Source organism: Neofelis nebulosa, chromosome 16, assembly GCF_028018385.1.
Source record: "Neofelis nebulosa isolate mNeoNeb1 chromosome 16, mNeoNeb1.pri, whole genome shotgun sequence".
NCBI classification, from domain to species: domain Eukaryota; kingdom Metazoa; phylum Chordata; class Mammalia; order Carnivora; family Felidae; genus Neofelis; species Neofelis nebulosa.
In genome coordinates, this window is record NC_080797.1 from 63,578,171 (window position 1) to 63,596,075 (window position 17,905).

The 17,905-nt window shown below is 53.3% G+C and overlaps 1 protein-coding gene across 1 annotated transcript in view; it reads left to right on the forward strand.

Moving 5' to 3' along the window:
* Positions 1–17,905, forward strand: part of RPH3AL (rabphilin 3A like (without C2 domains)) — a 137,307-nt gene that overhangs the window by 43,295 nt on the left and 76,107 nt on the right. Inside the window, 3 exon segments of the mRNA XM_058702946.1 lie at positions 1,566–1,677; positions 7,338–7,481; positions 9,435–9,564. Coding sequence (XP_058558929.1) covers positions 1,566–1,677; positions 7,338–7,481; positions 9,435–9,564 — 386 coding nt within the window.

The following is a 17,905-nucleotide window of genomic DNA, read 5'->3' on the forward strand; positions in this document are numbered from 1 at the left end:
ATGGAATCGTACAATATGTGGTCTCTTGTGACTGACTCTTGAAACTTAGCATAATGCTTCCAGGGTTCAGCCGTGTTATAGCCTGTGTCAGTACTTTATTCTTTTATGGCCAAATAATATTCCAGTGTGCATGGATATGGCATATTTTATCCATTTATCAGTTGGTGGACATTTAAATTGTTCCCTCTTTTTGGCTGTTGTGAATAATGCTGCTACGAACACCCATATAAAAGGTTTTGTGTGGACATATATGTTCAGTTCTCTTGGGTATATACCTTGAAGGAGTTTCTGGGTCACATGGTAACTCTGTTTAACATTGAAGGCACTGCTAGACTAATTGCCAACCTCAGTAACTTTTTTAAAAAAATGCTTATTAATTTTGAGAGAGAGGGAGAGAATGAGCATGAGTGGGGAAGGGGCAGAGAGCGAGGGAGAGAGAATCCCAAGCAGGCTCCTTGCTGTTAGCACAGAGCCCCGTGTGGGGCCCCATCTCATGGACCGTGAGATCGTGACCTGAGCCGAGATCAAGAGTCAGACACCCAACCGACTGAGCCACCCAGGCGCCCCCAACCTCAGTAATTTTTAAGAGTATGAAAGATTCCTGTGTTTGAGATCTACTGGTCTAGACCCATCTAGATTGGCCCAGGGGGGTGTGGATAACTCAGTGCAATCCCTCATCTTTGCTCTGGGATTGAGTTACTCTCTTTTCCATTCCCTCAACACACACACACACACACACACACACACACACACACACACACACACTCCCTTCAGAATACATGAGCTAGATAATCCTCATGCTAGATAATCAAGGAGCCGGTCTATCCTTGGTGGCAAGGAGAAAGGTAGCTAAGTTGGGCTGCACCAGTTAAACCACCAGGAAGTTCTGGAGCCGGGGTGCCTCCCTGCAGGATGCCCGAGGGTGCCGTTGTCATTGTAGTCCTGGTGGACCGTGCCCCCTACAGTTGTGCAGGATGGCAGTCCGGCTGCAGCCGCTGCTCCCTGCCCTCCTTCCTGCTCTGGGGAGCACTGTGATGGTCAGTAGAACATGGTGGGGAGCAGAGCCCGTGAGGGTGGCCAACTTTCACTGCACCCATGGGCCTTGGGCTGCTGCGATGGGACCCCCAGGTTGGGGGGTGGTGTAAGGCTTGCCCGGGCTATCTAGCTGTGTGCCCCCCTGGCCCCAGCCCCTCCTGCTAGGCACTGTGCTCAGTCCAGTAGGGGCTGTACTTGGGAGGGGCAGGAGTCAAATGCCCTCAGGGCCTGCCAGCCAAGTTGAAGATTACTGAGATGTGCCTCTTCTCCCTTTTCTGCTTCTAACCCCGGATGTCTGGCCAGTCATGTCCAATCTTATCACTTAGCTCCATGAGCCACGTAGTTATCCCTCCCAGAATTAGGAGAAAGAGGAGCTTTGAGGGAACGGTATTTAGCCGGAGAAGGGATTCTGTGGGCGATGCGTCCGCAGGTGGCCTGGCACGGGGACGCGCCGGAAGTGCCAGCGCTTGGTGCGCCATCTCCTCCCCAGCTGATGACACGCTCCTTGTCTTTCCCTCTTCTCACCTCAGATGTGACTCCCTGCCCCGGCTGGGCACTCCAGGCCATGGCCGACACCATCTTCGGCAGCGGGAACGACCAGTGGGTTTGCCCCAATGATCGGCAGCTTGCCCTGCGAGCCAAGTGAGTCCCCCAAGGCCCCGCCAGGCCTTCCCTTCCTCCTCCATCCCTGCTCCCCTCCATTTTTGGACAAGATTCATTATCGGGGACCCAGAAAGAGAAGTTTGGAGACAAGTGCGTGACTGAGGCACACCAGGCCCGAGCTGGGCACCTAACAGCCATTCACTCATTTAACTGCCACGTCGGACTTACCCTCATTTCTTGGATGAGGAAAACGAGGCTGGGCTCCTTGCCCAAGGCACTCACCTTGTGAGTGGCAGGCCTGGGACCCGCACCCAGGCTCCCCTGACTCCCATGCCTGTGTTCTTTCTATCACAGCAGGCTGGGGGTGCGGGTGTCAAACTGCTTCCTCTGCCTTCTCGGTTAAGAATATAAATCCCCCTGTCACTGAGCCTTCAGTCCCTGAGCCCCTGCCCCCGTCACCTCCCTGCCCAGGCTGAAACACACAGCCAGCCTCAAGGCATCCCTGGTCTCCTCCCTGCCCTTAACAGGGCCTCTCTGATGCTGGTGTGTCCCCTGAGAGCCCCAGTTTTCCTGTTACCCTCAGCCTGGTGATCCCTCAGATCCAGTTAGATTGGGCCATCTCTCCTCAATGTCCCCTTGTGGCTGGAGACCAGAGGCTCCCGGATGCCTGTCCTGCCTTCCAGTCTTCCCTATCCATCTGAGGACTTGGCGGTCCCCAGTGCCTGATAAGCCCAAGAATGCCCCTTCGATCTGTCAAACAGTGTCAGTTATGGGAGCCGGCATTTCCCCAACGGGACCAAGTTCAAGAAATGTGCAATTAGATGTTACAGGCCTGCAGGGGGACAGAGCTGAAACATCAAAGAGGGATAGAAAAATTAATCCGAAACGCCCGAGAAGAGTGGAGCCCTGCATGATTTGCAGGAATCTCCGTGCAGTAGTTAATTTGTCCCTCTCACTGGGGTGGCTCAGCTCCTTTCAGCCCCTGCACAGCGCCCCCCACAAGGGAGAGACCAGGGATGAAGCCAGCCCCTGTCCCTCTCTGCTTCGATGCCAGGCAAGACGACGTGTCCTCCCTGGCAGCATATGAAGAGAGCTGTGCTCTTGTACCAGGGCCTGGTGTGACCCCTGATGACCCCTCTGGCATTTCTTTGAGTTTTCCCTGACCTTGTCTTGTGCTCAGCAGCAGCCAGAAGCTGTTGTAGCGTCTTTTAGAAGAGCAAATGCTTTTATCTCCTCCCCAGGGTGTGCTGCCTTGTAATACCAGGCTCCTTGTAATGCCAGGCTCCGTAAAGAAGAATACCACAAATCCTGCAACTGGGCGCTGTGCCCTGACGGTTCCTCTGGGAGGCCCGGGGAAGTTACCACCCGGGCATCAGCTCAGGTCTGTCCTGAGACATCAGACATTTTCTAACCCCCTACCAGGTGCCAGGCACTGGTTGCACAGCAGTGAACAAGACCAATATGGTGCTTGGTCTTAAGGCACTGATAGGGAGAGGTGAACATTATACATGAAATTACCCATGTATAGCTACTTTGACAGTGGAAGCAGGCAGTGGGGTGAAGAAGGCAGGTGCTAACTTAATCCAGGGATTTGGAGAGGCTTCCCTGAGAATGGTGATGTTTAACTTGAGTCCTGGAGGAGGGGTACATGTTAGATGGAAATAGGGGGAAGGAGCTTCTAGGCAGAAGGAATAGCATGAGCAAAGGCCCTGAGGTAGAAGGAACATGCCATGTAGAGGGCCTGATAGGAGGCCACTGTGGCTTGAATGCAGAGTGAGGTGCTAAAAGGGGGGAAAGGAAGTTGGGGAAGTGTTCAGGGGCCAGATGGGGCAGGGCTGGTCCCCTAGACTCACATTCTGGACAGGGAGACAGAGGGTCTCCCAGCCGGCCTTGAGGTAATGTTTAAGCCCTGTGACGGAGCTATGCCTGGGCCTTCTGGGAACTCTGAGAATGGACTCTTGACCCACCTTGGAGCGAATCTTCACCATGCATCTAAAAGAAGTCTTGAGGCACCTGGGTGGTTCAGTTGGTTAAGCATCCGACTTTGGTTCAGGTCATGATCTCACAGGTTGTGAGTTTGAGCCCCACGTCGGGCTCTCTGCTATTAGCATGGAGCCTACTTTGGATCCTCTGTCTCCCTCCCTCTCTGCCCCTCCCCCGCTGTCTTTCTCAAAATTAAATAAACATTAAAAAATAAAAAATAAAAGAAGACTTTAAAAAGAATAGGAGCGACCCAGTGGAAAGGGGGATTTAGGGAGAGGGGCAGGCGCTGCAGGTGGAGGGCACAGTGTGAACAAAGGCCTGGACACAGCGTGCAGCCTAGAACGCAAGGAACTAGGAACAGTTGTTGGTGCACCGTGTGAGGCCAGGCCAGCCGAGAGCTGAGGCCACCGTATGGGGGGGATGTACAGATGGGCGCTGGTCGCCACTGAAGAGTCTTCCTCGGGGCTTACAACCATGCCTATTATCTGGCAGCCACGAGTTGGCCACCTTTGGTGGTGTGAAGGGCCATTCCGGGGAACAAGATACTCAGTGGCAGCCAGGGCCATAGGCACGAGCTGCAGCCTGACTGGACAGAGGCAGGGGCCCGGGGAGGAGGTTGAATGAGAGGACATCTTGTCAGGGCTTGGTAGGTGACCAGATGGAGGCAGAAATGGAGGCCTGGAGGATGCCCTAGGGAAGCCTGGCAGGGGGCTGTCAGCAGCGGCTGGCCATGGGCTCCTTGGATCTGGAGGCCAACCAACCTCTGATCACCTTTATGGTGTATTTTATTATTATTATTTTAATGTTTATGTATTTATTTTGAGAGTGTGTGTGTGTGTGTGTGCGTGCGTGCACGTGTGTGTGCGTGCACAAGTAGGGGAGGGGCAGAGAGAGGGACAAAGAGAGAATCCCAAGCAGGCTGCAGGCTGTCAGCGCAGAGCCTGATGCGGGGCTCAAACTCACAAACTGTGAGATCATGACCTGAGCTGAAATCAAGAGTCGGAGGCTTAACCGACTGAGCCACTCAGGCACCTCTGACTTGCCTTTAGAAAGCTATCTAACTACACTCGGTCTCTTTACTCCACTGAGAAATGGGGAGCCTGCCTTATAGAATGGCAGGAGGGTCCGGCGCGAAGAGGTCTGCCGTGCCCTGGGCGGAGCCAGGCCCAGAGCTAGCTGGGTAGGAGTTGCACCCTCCAGGATGGATGGCAGTTGCTGGTGCTGTGCCCTCCCGCTTCTGTGTTGCTTGGCTTTTCTTTTTCCCATGCGGTGGGAGGCCTGAGCTTGGGGGCCCTGTTTTCCAGGTCTCCTCCCTGGGCCCAGTGAGTCACACACCGAGGGTGTCCTGGCCAGTCACTTGAGTCCTTGAAATGCTCAGGTGGAGAAAGCCTGCAGGTTGGGGTGAGAGAGTGTTGCCTTTCAGGGCCTGAATCTGCCCAGTGCACAGAGGAAAGGCGGGCATGTGCTCTTGCCCACTCCAAGGACTGGACTCCCTTCCTCTGCCCCCCAGTCCTGCCCCTTTCCTATTGTTCGCTTCCCCCAGCCCCGTGAGGACCGCTTGAGAAAGTGTTGGTCTAGGGCTGTGCTTCTTTTTGTTTTTTTTAATTTTTTTTTTCAACGTTTTTTATTTATTTTTGGGACAGAGAGAGACAGAGCATGAACGGGGGAGGGGCAGAGAGAGAGGGAGACACAGAATCGGAAACAGGCTCCAGGCTCCGAGCCATCAGCCCAGAGCCTGACGCGGGGCTCGAACTCATCGACCGCGAGATCGTGACCTGGCTGAAGTCGGACGCTTAACCGACTGCGCCACCCAGGCGCCCCTGTGCTTCTTTTTGAATTGGAGACATAAGCCGTCTAGAAGTCTGGAGACCCTCAGTACAGTATATTGTTTTATTTTATGTCTTTGAGCCTTTGCACGCATGGGTCCTCTGCCTGAACGCTGTCCCCCTCTTTCCGTTTGGGGAAGCGCCTGTTCATCCTGCACAAGCCCTGCCTCTTTGGTCAAGCCATTCCTGATGGTCCTACCCGTGGTGATTATAGTAATCATCATTAACCACCACTGATTAAGCAATTGGGCATCTGCTGTATGCAGAGCGCCCTGTCTACCCTGCCTCGTTTAATCTGCATGGCGCCCTTTATAGAGGCAGATCGGGACATCCGGCTGTGAACAGCTGCCTGCATTCTCACCGCTGGGAAGGGAGGGAGCCAGAAGGTAAAAACCAGCAGACTCCAGTCTGAGTCCTTCACCTTAACCAGCCTGCTCTACTTGCGGAGGGAGGACGCGCTCTTTCGCCCTCCTGACGCTCACTGTGCCCACCGTGCAAGAACTGTTGGTTGTAGCAGCCTGGGTGGGGCAGTGATATGAGACCACCGGTGTCTACCTTGTGTCAGGGAACCACCCGGAAGGCGTCTACATCCTCACCCTCCTTCTCTGTGTCCTGCATCTAAGACTCTTGCCTGCTGTCACTTCTTTTTTTTTTTAAAGTGTGTTTGTTTTGAGAGTGAGTGTGGGGGGAGGAAGAGGGAGAGAGGGAGAGACGGGGGTGGGGGGCAGAGTGGGGGAAGGGCAGGGAGAGAGAGAAGAGGGAGAGAGAATTGCAAGCAGGCTCCGCGCTGCCATTGCCGAGCCCTGTGCGGGGCTCGAACCCATGAATTGTGAGATCGTGACCTGAGCTGAAACTGAGAGTCGAACGCTTAACCGACTGAGCCAGCCAGGCACCCCTGCTGTCACTTCTTTAGGGAAGCCCTTCCAGAACATACCCCGACTAGGTTAGTTCTCTTATTTATACGTCCTCCTAATGCCCGCCTGCGTGTCCCACCCAGCAGCACATCCCTAACACCTAACGAGCCCCAGTGGACACCCAACAAATATGTGCTGACTGCATAGCTCTTCTTGGTTTTCATTAAGTAAATACTGGTGTAACTGACTGGGCATCGGTGTCCCCAAGCACGTTACAGTTCTTCGAGGTGGCCACTTGCCATCTTGCCTGTCTCTGTGTCCCCAGCACTTGGCTCAGAATGTCTCAGAGACGCTGGGACCCTGGGCAGAGACTTGGGGCTCGGTCTGCTGCCGCCACTCCCTTTCCATCCAGAAAGATGGGACGGGTGTGAATTCTTGCCCTCAGCCCCTGGTCACAGCTTCAGGAGGCGGCGCTCTCGCAGCCCATGGCCGTGGAGACTCTAGGGTCCCCCGGCTGTGCCCCAGCTCTGCCCCACCACCCGGCCTGCCCTCGCCACCTCTCCTGGTACACTGCTGTGTTGCCCTCCTGCCCTCGAACCCTCTAGTTTTCAAACTGCTGTGTGCATCTCCTTTTCTCTTCAGGGTTTGTTTTTAACCTAATTGCCACTCTTTCCTATCCCGTGGTCAAGTTCCATTTCACTTATACGCCTCAGATCTCAGTCTCGATGATCTTCCGTGTTCCTCCCTCGGAAGCCTCACATGCTGTGGCCGTGGCCTTTCTCCATCTGTCCGGAGGCCACACTCCATGCTCCTGCCTCCCACGGTGCTAAGCCAGCACTGCCGTCTGTGCGGGACCCAGTGGCTGGCAGGTGTCAGAGCCAGCTTTCAAAGCGTCTGCCCTGTTCCCTGAATCCTTCCTCCTGACACACGGCTCCTGGGCCGTCCCCAGACTGTTTCCAGGGGGGCTTCGTGACCTGGCAGGGCTGCCTGGGGTTGCACTGTGGTGGCCTCAAGGCCGGCTGTGTTCTCTCTCCAGGCTGCAGACGGGCTGGTCTGTGCACACCTATCAGACGGAGAAGCAGAGGAAGAACCAGTGCCTCAGCCCCGCCGAGGTGGAGGCCATCCTGCAGGTGATCCAGAGAGCAGAGCGGCTGGATGTCCTGGAGCAGCAGAGAATTGGGTAAGGGCCGCTTCTGAGCTGGGACGGGATCCAGGAGAGGGAAGCAGAGGCATTCAGTGTCAGATCAACACTCTGGGTCCTCGTGCTGGCTTTCACCATGCAGAGTGAGTCTGCTCTGCCCCAGTGCCCCCGGGGTATAGATGCATAACCCAGCCCAGCAAAGCGTCAGAAGGCCCCTCTGTAAGAAGTGCTCCCTGGACCCGTGAGCCCAGGCACATGTGAGCAGAAGTGCTCTCTGGAGGGCGCGTAGGTAGAGGCAGCTTCTGTGCAGTCTGCTCCCCCTTGGTCCCAGGCAGAGCCTGATCACCTCAGGGGAGAATGTAGGGTTGCCATGAGAGAGAGGCCTAGGTGTTTGGTTCTGGGCTCCACCTGTTAGGAACTGTATAACTCCCGTGGAAAGTGACTTTATATTTCTGAGCCTCAATCTTTTCCTCTTTATTAAAAAAAATTTTTTTAACGTTTATGTACTTTTGAGAGACACAGAGAGACAGAGCATGAGTGGGGGAGAGGCAGAGAGAGGGAGACACAGAGTCCGAAGCAGGCTCCAGGCTCTGAGCTGTCAGCACAGAGCCTGACCCGGGGCTCGAACTCATGGAGCCGTGAGATCATGACCTGAGCTGAAGTCCAATGTTTAACTGACTAAGCCACCCAGGCGCCCCAATCTTCTCCTCTTTAAAGTGAGGGAAAATGGCATCCTCCTCACTGGGGGAGGGGGCTGAGACAACGTATCTGCAATCTGTCCTCCATTTGTTCGTTCAGGAGTTTCCACTGAGTGTCCCCTGGGTACTGGAGATACAGTGGCCGATAAGACCGAAGTGGCCACCAGCCTCGTGGGGGTTGTAGGGTTGCCATGAAGGGAGGGAGTCACAGTGGGCTGAGGGGCCTGGGGCCCTGAGGAGAGTGACCTATCCTAGCAGGGCTCAGGGGAGTCTCCCGGACACTCGGCATCAGAGGTTCAGAGAAGATCACTTTTTCTTTCTTCCTCCAGTTTCTTCATGCACCCACTTGCTCAAACCAAAACCTCTACATCATTCCGGATCTCCCTCTTACCCCCCACCCTCACGCCCCATTTCCAGTAATGCCAGTCTTGGTCCCCCCTCACTGGACCTCCCACTGCCTCCTGCTGGCTTCCTCACCTGCACAACCCTCCCCCCCCCCCCCCCACCTGCCAACCCCAGTCCTGGCTCTCCACCCACAGCTGGAGTGAGCTTTTAAAAATGTCACTTGGATCAAATCGCCCCTCTCCTTAAAACTCTTCAGAGGGTTCATATTGATCTTAGAATATAATCCAAACTCTATTTTGTGACCTATAAATCCCTTGTCATCTGTCCCCTCCTCGCCCCTCCAGCCCCCTTTATCCCAGGCTCCTGCTGGTTCACAGGGAGGTGGTCCTACCAGCCATCCTGCTGTTCTAAGATGCCAAGGCCTTTGCCTTTGCCCTCCTCCTGGAGTGCCCCTCCCCCGCTCTTCACCTGGTTTGGCCTTGTCAGTTCACACGTTCTCGTTCTCGGAGAGGCCGTCACTGATCACCATTGGACATGCCTGGGCATACGGTCCCCCTTAGACTTCTCCCCACACACTTAGTTGATTTTATAGCACGCCCTCTGTCTGAAATCAGTTTGCACGTTGACTTCTTCATGGACTTCCTCGCTTTACCGAACATAAGTTCTGTGAGAGCAGGGACCGTGTCTGTCTCTGGCTTGTTTGCTTCAATATTCCCAGTCCCTGGCACATCGTAGGTACTCAATAGTTGGCGAGCAAATGAATGATTAGGAGCTGGCCTGGGAAAGGGGTGGGGCAGGGAACAGTACCCCAGGTGAGGGAGTAGCACAAGGGGCAGGATACAGCGCTGGGGCCCCGTGGCAGCCACACCCGGGCAGTGGTCAGGTTGGGCACAGGAAACATCCCATCTGACTCTGGTCACATTCCATCTGACTCTGTCCTGTGCTGCAGGCGGCTGGTGGAGCGGCTGGAGACCATGAGGCGGAACGTGATGGGGAATGGCCTCTCCCAGTGTCTGCTGTGTGGGGAGATGCTGGGCTTCCTGGGCAGCTCCTCGGTGTTCTGCAAAGACTGCAGGAAGGTAAGGCCCTGCTCTGCCTACCCAGTCTGGCCCTGCTCTGCGGGAGTGTCTACTGCGTGTGTCTGTGTGTGTCTTTGCGTGCACACAGTATCCTGTGCTTGTTGGCAAGAAGAACTGAGGCCTTAGGTCAAATGACCTGTCTTCTAGGGCCACCTGTGGGGAGTGGACCTCTGGATTTCTCAGGCCTGGGTATGAATTCAGTTCTTCCACTAGCTGGATGACCCCAGAAAACTTGTTTAATATGTTGAGTCTCGTCTTCCTCATCTGTAAAATAGGGATAACGATAATATGTACCCTAGAAAGTTGTGAGGATTATTTATTACATGCAAAGCTCTTTAAAACCTTATTTGGCACATAAGTACTCAATAAATTTTATTAGTCATTTTAAATAAATAAAATCCACCTCAGGGCCAGTGTGCTAGGATAATACTTCTTATTCTGTTGATCTGCTCTCAATCCCTGGCCCCTCAAATGAGAATGATTTTTGCTGCAAAGTCAAATGGATTTTTCCCTTATCTTATACTCCACAGATTATTCTAAATTGTGCCACATATTAAATTGGTTCCTATTGAGTCCAGGACTTCTTTTTTTGTTTTTTAATTTTTTTTAATGTTTAGTTTTGAGAGAGAGAGACACACACACACACACACACAAACACACACACACACACACACAGAGTGTGAGTTGGGGAGGGGCAGAGAGAGGGAGACACAGAATCCAAAGCAGGCTCCAGGCTCTGAGTTGTCGGCACAGAGCCAGATGAGGGTCTCGAACTCATGAACTGCGAGATCGTGATCTGAGCCGAAGTCGGACGCTTAACTGACTGAATCACCCAGGCGCCTTGAGTCCAGAACTTCTTAAAGTAACTGTTTTTCCTGGCGTTTCTAATTACCTTTCTTTTCTTATTGACCCAAGGATAACGTGCCTTCCAATCCTCAGGATTATTTAGCATCTCAGTTTTACTCTCTATGGCATGGAGCCTACATTTTTTTCCTTCGAGACACTTAGTCTTAACTCCAGGCCAGACTAGTTGCTGCATAGCTGTCATCATGGGACTTCCCTTGACTGCCTTCCTAGGTTAGAGACACTTTTCCTAAGTTACTATATCTTCCTCTTTCTTTTGTTTTTTCATTCTAGTTTTACTGGCACCCATCTTCCATGTGTTTTAAGCCTAGAGTTATTTTGGTCAACAAGACAAAGATAGAAACTTCTCTCTTGAGATTACACTGGGTAAGGGAACCGAAAGCAAATAATGATCAAATAAGAATATTTCAGGACATAATACATACTGGGAATGTATTATAACAGGATATAGAAGATCGGGGATGGGGTGGGGTGGGGTGGTTAGAACAAGAGGACTGTAGAATATAGAGAAGTCAAAGAAGTAAACATGGACTTGGCCACATTTTGAGTCGCATTCAGAAGCTGGACGAGAGAACCAAGATGCAAAAAGGTCAATACACCAAACTAATAAGTGGGAAAGCCAGGATTTCAGATAAGGTCATTTTTCCCCTGTCCGTGACATGTGGTGAACTGGACTAAGGAGTGTGGATTCGCTGGTGAAGGGTCCCAAGAACAGTGGAGATGCGGCAGGGCAGGGGGTGGGGTGCACTTGTGTGTCAGCTCCCCCTTAAGCCCTTCATGGCCTTGGACCAGACACCAACATAGGTAGTAGGCAGAGGGACTCAGAACGCCTTGTTCCCAGCCCTTGGGCAGGTTCGGTTATATTCTGTGACTTCTGCCTGGGACAACGGGGCCCAGCAGCCTATTTCCTCTTTCTGCCCCTCTACCCCCACAACTGCTATAAATGTCCAGGTCTGTGGGGCCCTGATGAGGGGGCAGAGCCTTGTCTCTTCCCCTGGAAAAGTCTGGGACCTCTGCTATAGAGGCCGGCTCCTGCCCTGACTGCTGAAGAGTCCTTGGAGAGCCATTTCCTAGGCAACAGTGGCGTTCCCGGGGAATGACCTCAGCTGCATGGGGGTGGACAGGGTACAAAATATTCTTCTAGATGCCCCGCCCCATGGTATCCTGGAGCACTGGGCTGGTCCAGACACATTTCCATTTGAAATTGTTCTTATTTTGCAGCAGGCTGATGACCTGGTTTTGGCTTGGGTGGTGAGGCGGGGAGGCCTTTGAGTTCCTGAGGGGAGTTGCTCCCGGGTACAAGTGGAGGAGAGGGTGCTAGCTGGGGCCACAGACGAACGATGGGCATTTGGAGGTTTTCTTCATCCATCCTTGAGAAGATTGTGTCATTCGCTCATTCATCCATCCATTCATTCTCCAAACAGTAGCGGGCCTCCTACGTGCAGGCCATTCTAGGTGCTGACAATAACATGAACGAGAAAGGCAAACAAACCCCTTGCCCCCGTGGAGATTTTTTCCAGGGGTGGGAGAAGAGAGACAACAGACAAACACACCGTGAATTAGAGCAGGGCAGTGTGGTGGAGTATGACCATGAAGGCCTCTCTGAGCTCAGAGCTGAAGGAGCCAGCCCTGGGAAGATCCGGGTGGAAAAGTGTTCCAGGCAGAGGGAGCAGCAAGCATGAAGTTCCGGAGGTGGAAACCAGCTGGGGCATGTTCAAGGAACTGACGAAGGCACCTGGGGCAGAGGCGGGCGTGCCGATCCCACAAGAGCTTCGAAAGTCAAGGTCAGGAGTTGAGATTTGGTTCTAAGTTTAATAGGATGCCAGTGGAGTGTTTTAAGCAAGGGTGTGATGTGATCTGATTTGTCTTTGTACGTGATGAGCCCAGCTCCTGGCGGCTCATCCTAATCCGTCTGGCGAGTGGGTTGCAGGGGGAGATAAAGTGACAGTGGGAGACCTGTTAGGCACTGCCTGTCATTAGGGATGAGACAGTGGGGTTGGAGATGAGGCAACGCAGCCTGGGGGTCACATATTTTCACTGTATCTAAGCAGGTGGGGACGGGTTACAGAGGGTGATCTAGGGTCCCGGGAGGGAAAGCAGGTCCTAGGCTGCAGATGGGCCGGAGCAAGAGGCCACTCCGTCTGCCCTGTGTGATAAAGGGGCAGTGGTCCTCCTGGGCTTGCCAGTGAGTGCCGTTCCTGTGCACATGGGCGTGGGTTGCCATCCCAGCTCGACCACAGCACCGGGACCTTGCACAAGGTCTCTAGAACTTAACCTCTGGGCTTCTGTTTCTTCACCTGTAAATGGGGTAATAAAGCTTCTTACGTCATCATCGGGTGGGTGTGAGGAGGAGGTGAGCTAAGGCGGCGGAAGCCCTTAGCAGAGTGCAGGATCCATTTCAAAGACCCAGTAAAGGATACCTGTTGCTGTTATTCATCCACTTCGGGGTCCTGGCTGTTCAGACCCAGGATGGAGCTGACCTTCCACATATCTCAGATAGATTTAGTGACACCCTATGTCTCAGCTCAGGCTGCCAAAACCAAATGCCACAGACTACGCAGCTGCCCTAAGAGAAATTTGTTTCTCACAGTTCTAGAGGCTGGAAGTCCAAGATCAAGGTGCCGGCTGATTCACTTTCTAGTACAGACTCTCTTCCTGGCTCGAACACTCCTGGCTTCTCACTGGGTCCTACCTGGCAGAGAGCGAGCTCTGGCCTCTCTTTTCTCATAAGGACACCAATCCTACTGGATCAGGACCCCACCCTTATGACCTCATTTAACCCTAATTACCTCCTAAAGACCCCTTGTCTCCAGGACAGTCATATTGGGGGTTAGGAGAGCTAACTGATGATACTCTCCATCAGTATTTGAATTTTTAGGGGATACAATTCAGTCCATAGCACCCCACATTTTCCTTATTAGAACTCATGTTTTCTTGTACTTAAAATTGGAGCTCCCACAATTAGTCATATAGTTTTGATAATTCATATAAAAGTTTCCAGATGTCTTTGTAGCTCTTCAGCGTTGGATGTCCTGAGCCAGCAGGGAGATGCCTTGGTTTCTGTCAAGTACTTCATATAAATGTTAACACTCAATCACTTACACAACTGGTGTGGGCTAATTTGGGGTTAGAGGAATCCAAAAGGAGAGGTGTCTAGAACAGTGACTTCCCTCAGGTCCTGACAGTCAAGGTGGGCAGACTGTATTGTCTAGAGTGATGCTCAACACGGCTGGACCAGGGTTCCAGGAGGAGAGCAGTGGGGAGGTCTGCCTGTAGGAGCTGGTTCCTGGAAGCTGACTGGGCTTCTGAGAGGCTGAGAGCAGAGTGAAGGGCATTTCGAGGAGGGGAGAACAGCACAGCAGAGGCACATAGCTGGAAACAGGCTGGGCAAGGACTTGACGATAAGGGTGCAAGCCCCGAGGACGAGGAGAAGTGGGCTGAAAGAAGGAAGGATGTAGGAGAAGGCATCAGATTTGACTGGGGAAAGGGAGCCTTGGGGGAGGGACAAGACAAGATCCTGGGGACTCGAAGACGTGGGGGCAGGGCCGAGATCTTTGGGAGGAGATGGGGCTCATTAGAAGGAAGAGGTGTCTTGAGGGCCAAGCTGTATTTGAGCAGAGTAGGCAGGTCTATATGGCCCTGGGTCCCCCGGGAAAAGGCCACAGAGGTGCAGACCCCCTGCCAGGGTGGGGCCACTCTGCCAGGTGGTGGTCACTTACAGCCAAGTCCCAAGAGAATCAGGAGGGAGGTTCAGACTTAACCTTAGAGCCCCTGTTCTAGTTAAAGGTTTAGTTAAAGCTTTGCAGGGGCTCTACAGTGTCTGGGAGGGGAGGGACGATGTCCTCCTTTCACTTATCCATCAAATATTTATTGTAGGTCTGTGCGTACAGGCACTGGGGATACAGTGTAAAGACACACAGACCCTATCCTCTGGAGGGGGTGTTAAAGGATTATGGATAATTAATTACAGTTGTGGTTGGGGTTACTGAGGCAGCCCTGGGGGACTGAGAGAGCTCTAACAGGGCACTGGACCTAATGAGGGGCATCAGGAGCCCTCCCCTCTGGGCTCACCAATTTCTAGGGAGCTTCCCCTGTTTATTTCCACATCCACTGGCCACCCTCTCGCCTTTTGCCTGCAGCCCTGGGTGCTGGGAGGTGTGCGGGCGTGGGCAGGCTGCAGAGAGGGGATGCTGGGGAGACCTCCGACACGGGAAGTGTTCAGATCCAAGCCTGGGGGGCACATGCGCAGGTGCTCCTGGCCACACGGAGCTGTCCCCAGCAAGAGCCCTGACGCATTCAGCAGTCACAAGCTAATGAGTGTGCTGGTAGAACCCATGCCGGTCCTTGGTGCAATGTCCCCTCCGTAATTGGGTCTGCACGCCCAGGCTGCCAGCCCTCATTACCAGAGGGCTGTGGTGGGAAGGGAAAGGGGCTGGCTGGTTAATTAGAGAGCCCTGGTGCTTCTGATTGCTTAGGCGCTGAGTCAGCCCGCTTTCGGTTTGATGGAGAGTCTTCACCAACCATGGCGGAGCGGGGGCGGACAGGGCTGCGGGAGAACCCACCTGAGCCCAGGACGGCGTTGTCACTGTGCAGGGGAAGCAGTCACGGTTTGTCTGGTCTCGGCCAAAATGCGGACCCAGAGGGGCTTGCGCATGAAACAGAGGTCTCTGTAATGTGTTCGCTGAGTCCATGTGAAAGAGGGACTCTTTCTACTTTGCTTCAAGCCCTTAGGGACAGTCCAGCTTCTTGTGGGGTCAGGCATCCTGCACAGGATAGGGAAGCCCGGCAGGAAGGGGCCACGCCCCGAACCCGATTCCTAGCCCCCCCCCCCCCGCCCCGCCCCTGCTCAGGGCCCTGAGGAGGTGTGTCCTTCGGGGGAGCTGGCAGTGACCCCCACCCCCTGCACTAGTCCCCATGACCTCATCCAACCCTGATCACCTCCCAAAGGGCCCCCTCCAGACACCATCACCGTGGGGGTTAGGACGGTGACGCATGAATTTTGAGGGGGCACATTCAGCCCCTGGTACCTGCTGAACAGAAACCCTGAGGGGTGGGGGCACTGACCTGTGTGTAACAAGGGCTCCAGGGGATGCTCATTCTCTTTGGGTTTGAAAACCTCTGCTCTAAGGTCCCAGCCCCAGGCCCGGCCCAGGACCTCTGCCTGTCTCCCTCTCCTTGCCCTCCCCCACACCTCCCAGTCCCCACATCCCCCCACACCTCCCCCCCCATACCTCCTCACCCCCACACCACACACCACACACCACACACCACATGCCCTAGCTCAGGGTCTCCCGCACCCTCCCTCAGGCCATCCTCGCTCTCGCAAACCATGGGCCCCGAGGCCGTGTCTTTCTCACTTTGTGACGTCCTTTAGGGTTTATAAAGCTGTTTCGCAAACCTTTTTGAGCCTCAGGACAAAGCCGTAAGGAGAGCAGGGGGCTTCGTCTGAGGTCATGCGGCCCAGTTGGGTGACCCAGCCAGGCAGTGGGGAGCTGGGTTCCCCGGGGGTGTTCGCTGCACCGTGCTTTGCCGCTCCTTCATTTCTTCAGACCAAAGCAGCCACATCATCTCCCTTCCTTGGAGAAGCAGGGCTATCTTTGTAGAGAACACAGAAGAAGAAACATACTCAGTGGTTAAATATCAGAAACTTTCTCTGAAATCAGGAATAAGACAAGTGCTGTGTATCTTTATCCAACATTGTGCTAGAAGCCTGGCCAGTGCAATCAGGCAAGGGAAGAAACGTATGGTACAAGGACTGGAAAAGAATAGCTAAAACCGTCATTATCTCTGAATAACATGATTATGCAACTAGAAAAATCTGAAAGAATCTAAATACAAATGGTTACGGGGCGCCTGGGTGGCTCAGTTGGTTAAGCGTCCAACTTCAGCTCAGGTCATGATCTCATGGTTCACGGGTTCGAGTCCCGCGTCGGGCTCTGTGCTGACAGTTCAGGGTCTGGAGCCTGCTTCGGATTCTGTCTCCCTCTCTCTCTGCCCCTCCCCTGCTCATGCTCTGTCTCTCTCTCTCTCTCTCCCTCTCAAAAATAAATGAAATTTTAAAAAGTAAATAAATACAAATGGTTACAATTAGTAGGTGAATTTATTAGCAAGGCTATTGCATACAAGTTTAATATACATGTAAAAAAATCAGTATTTCCATACATCTGAGGCAAAAATGAGAGAAAGTAAAAAGTCCAATTTATGACAATAGACGCTGAGATGCAAGAGGGAAAAGAATGGTCTTTTGAATGAATGATGCAAAGCTATTTGGATATGCATATGGAAAAAAATGTATCTTGACTTTTACCTCATAGTAGGCACAAAAGTCAATTCTAGATTGAATATAGATTTAAATGTAAAAGGTAAAATTACAAATACTTGGGAGGAGGGGCGCCTGGGTGGCTCAGTCACTTCAGTGTCGGACTTCGGCTTAGGTCGTGATCTCATGGTTTGTGAGTTCGAGCCCCACGTCGGGCTCTGTGCTGAGAGTGATCCTGCTTTGGCTCCCCTGTCCCGCTCTCTCTCTGCCCCTGCCCTGCTTTCTCTCTCTCTCTCAAAAATAAAATAAAAATATTAAAAATAAACGCTTTGGAGGAAAGATAGGCAAAAAAGGATACAGGGGAAGTCGCTTAAAGTCAAAGAGGGGGTGCCTGTGTTAGCATGGAAGATGCCTGTGGGGACCCTGCGTACACCCGGATGGCCCTGTCTGGGGGCCATCCTCCCACCTGGACTCTGCCCAGTGCCAGCAGTGTGGCTGGCTGGCTGCCCCGACCACCACTGGGGGAAACACCTTTTTGAGCCACTTTCCCAGGAGCTTCAGGGGCAGCCTGAATGCTCTCAGGATGTTCCCAGGGCAAAAGCTAAATACCTGCGGCTGAGCTGGGCCCACCTCGGCCAAGGGCCCGTGCGAGCAAGAGAAGAGCGGCCCTCTCGGAGACCCTCCCCTCTTTTGGAGCCAGCTCAGCGCCCTAGGCCTGTCCTTGCGAATGAAAATGGACTTGCATGAAGCGCTGCCTCTCTGCAGAACTCTGTCCCTCATTCATCCTGCTGCGTGTCTTGGGTTGGCGGTACCTGTGATGAACGAGGCAGGAGGCAGCCCGCCCCTTGTGAGCCCTGCTGGTAACACTGAGCATCAGTACTTGCCTCACTTTCCCGTGCCGGACACGGTTCTGAGGGCTTTTCACGCATTAGCTTATTCAGTCCTCCTAACAACCCTGTGGGGCAGCACTGTTATCGTCACCCTTTTACAGGTGGGGAAACTGAGGCACTGAGCGGTTAAACCCTGCCCAGGGTCACTCAGCTAGTTAGATGCGGAGACAGGATTTGAAACCAAGCAGGCTGGTTCTGAGCATCCTGGCTGTGAACTGCGGTCCTACATCCCCTCTGTGGAGTGTATGACCTGGACAGGTGAGATGGATGGGAACGACTAAATACAATAATTTCAGAAAGCTGCAGGCAGAAACGGGGAGCGCGGAGG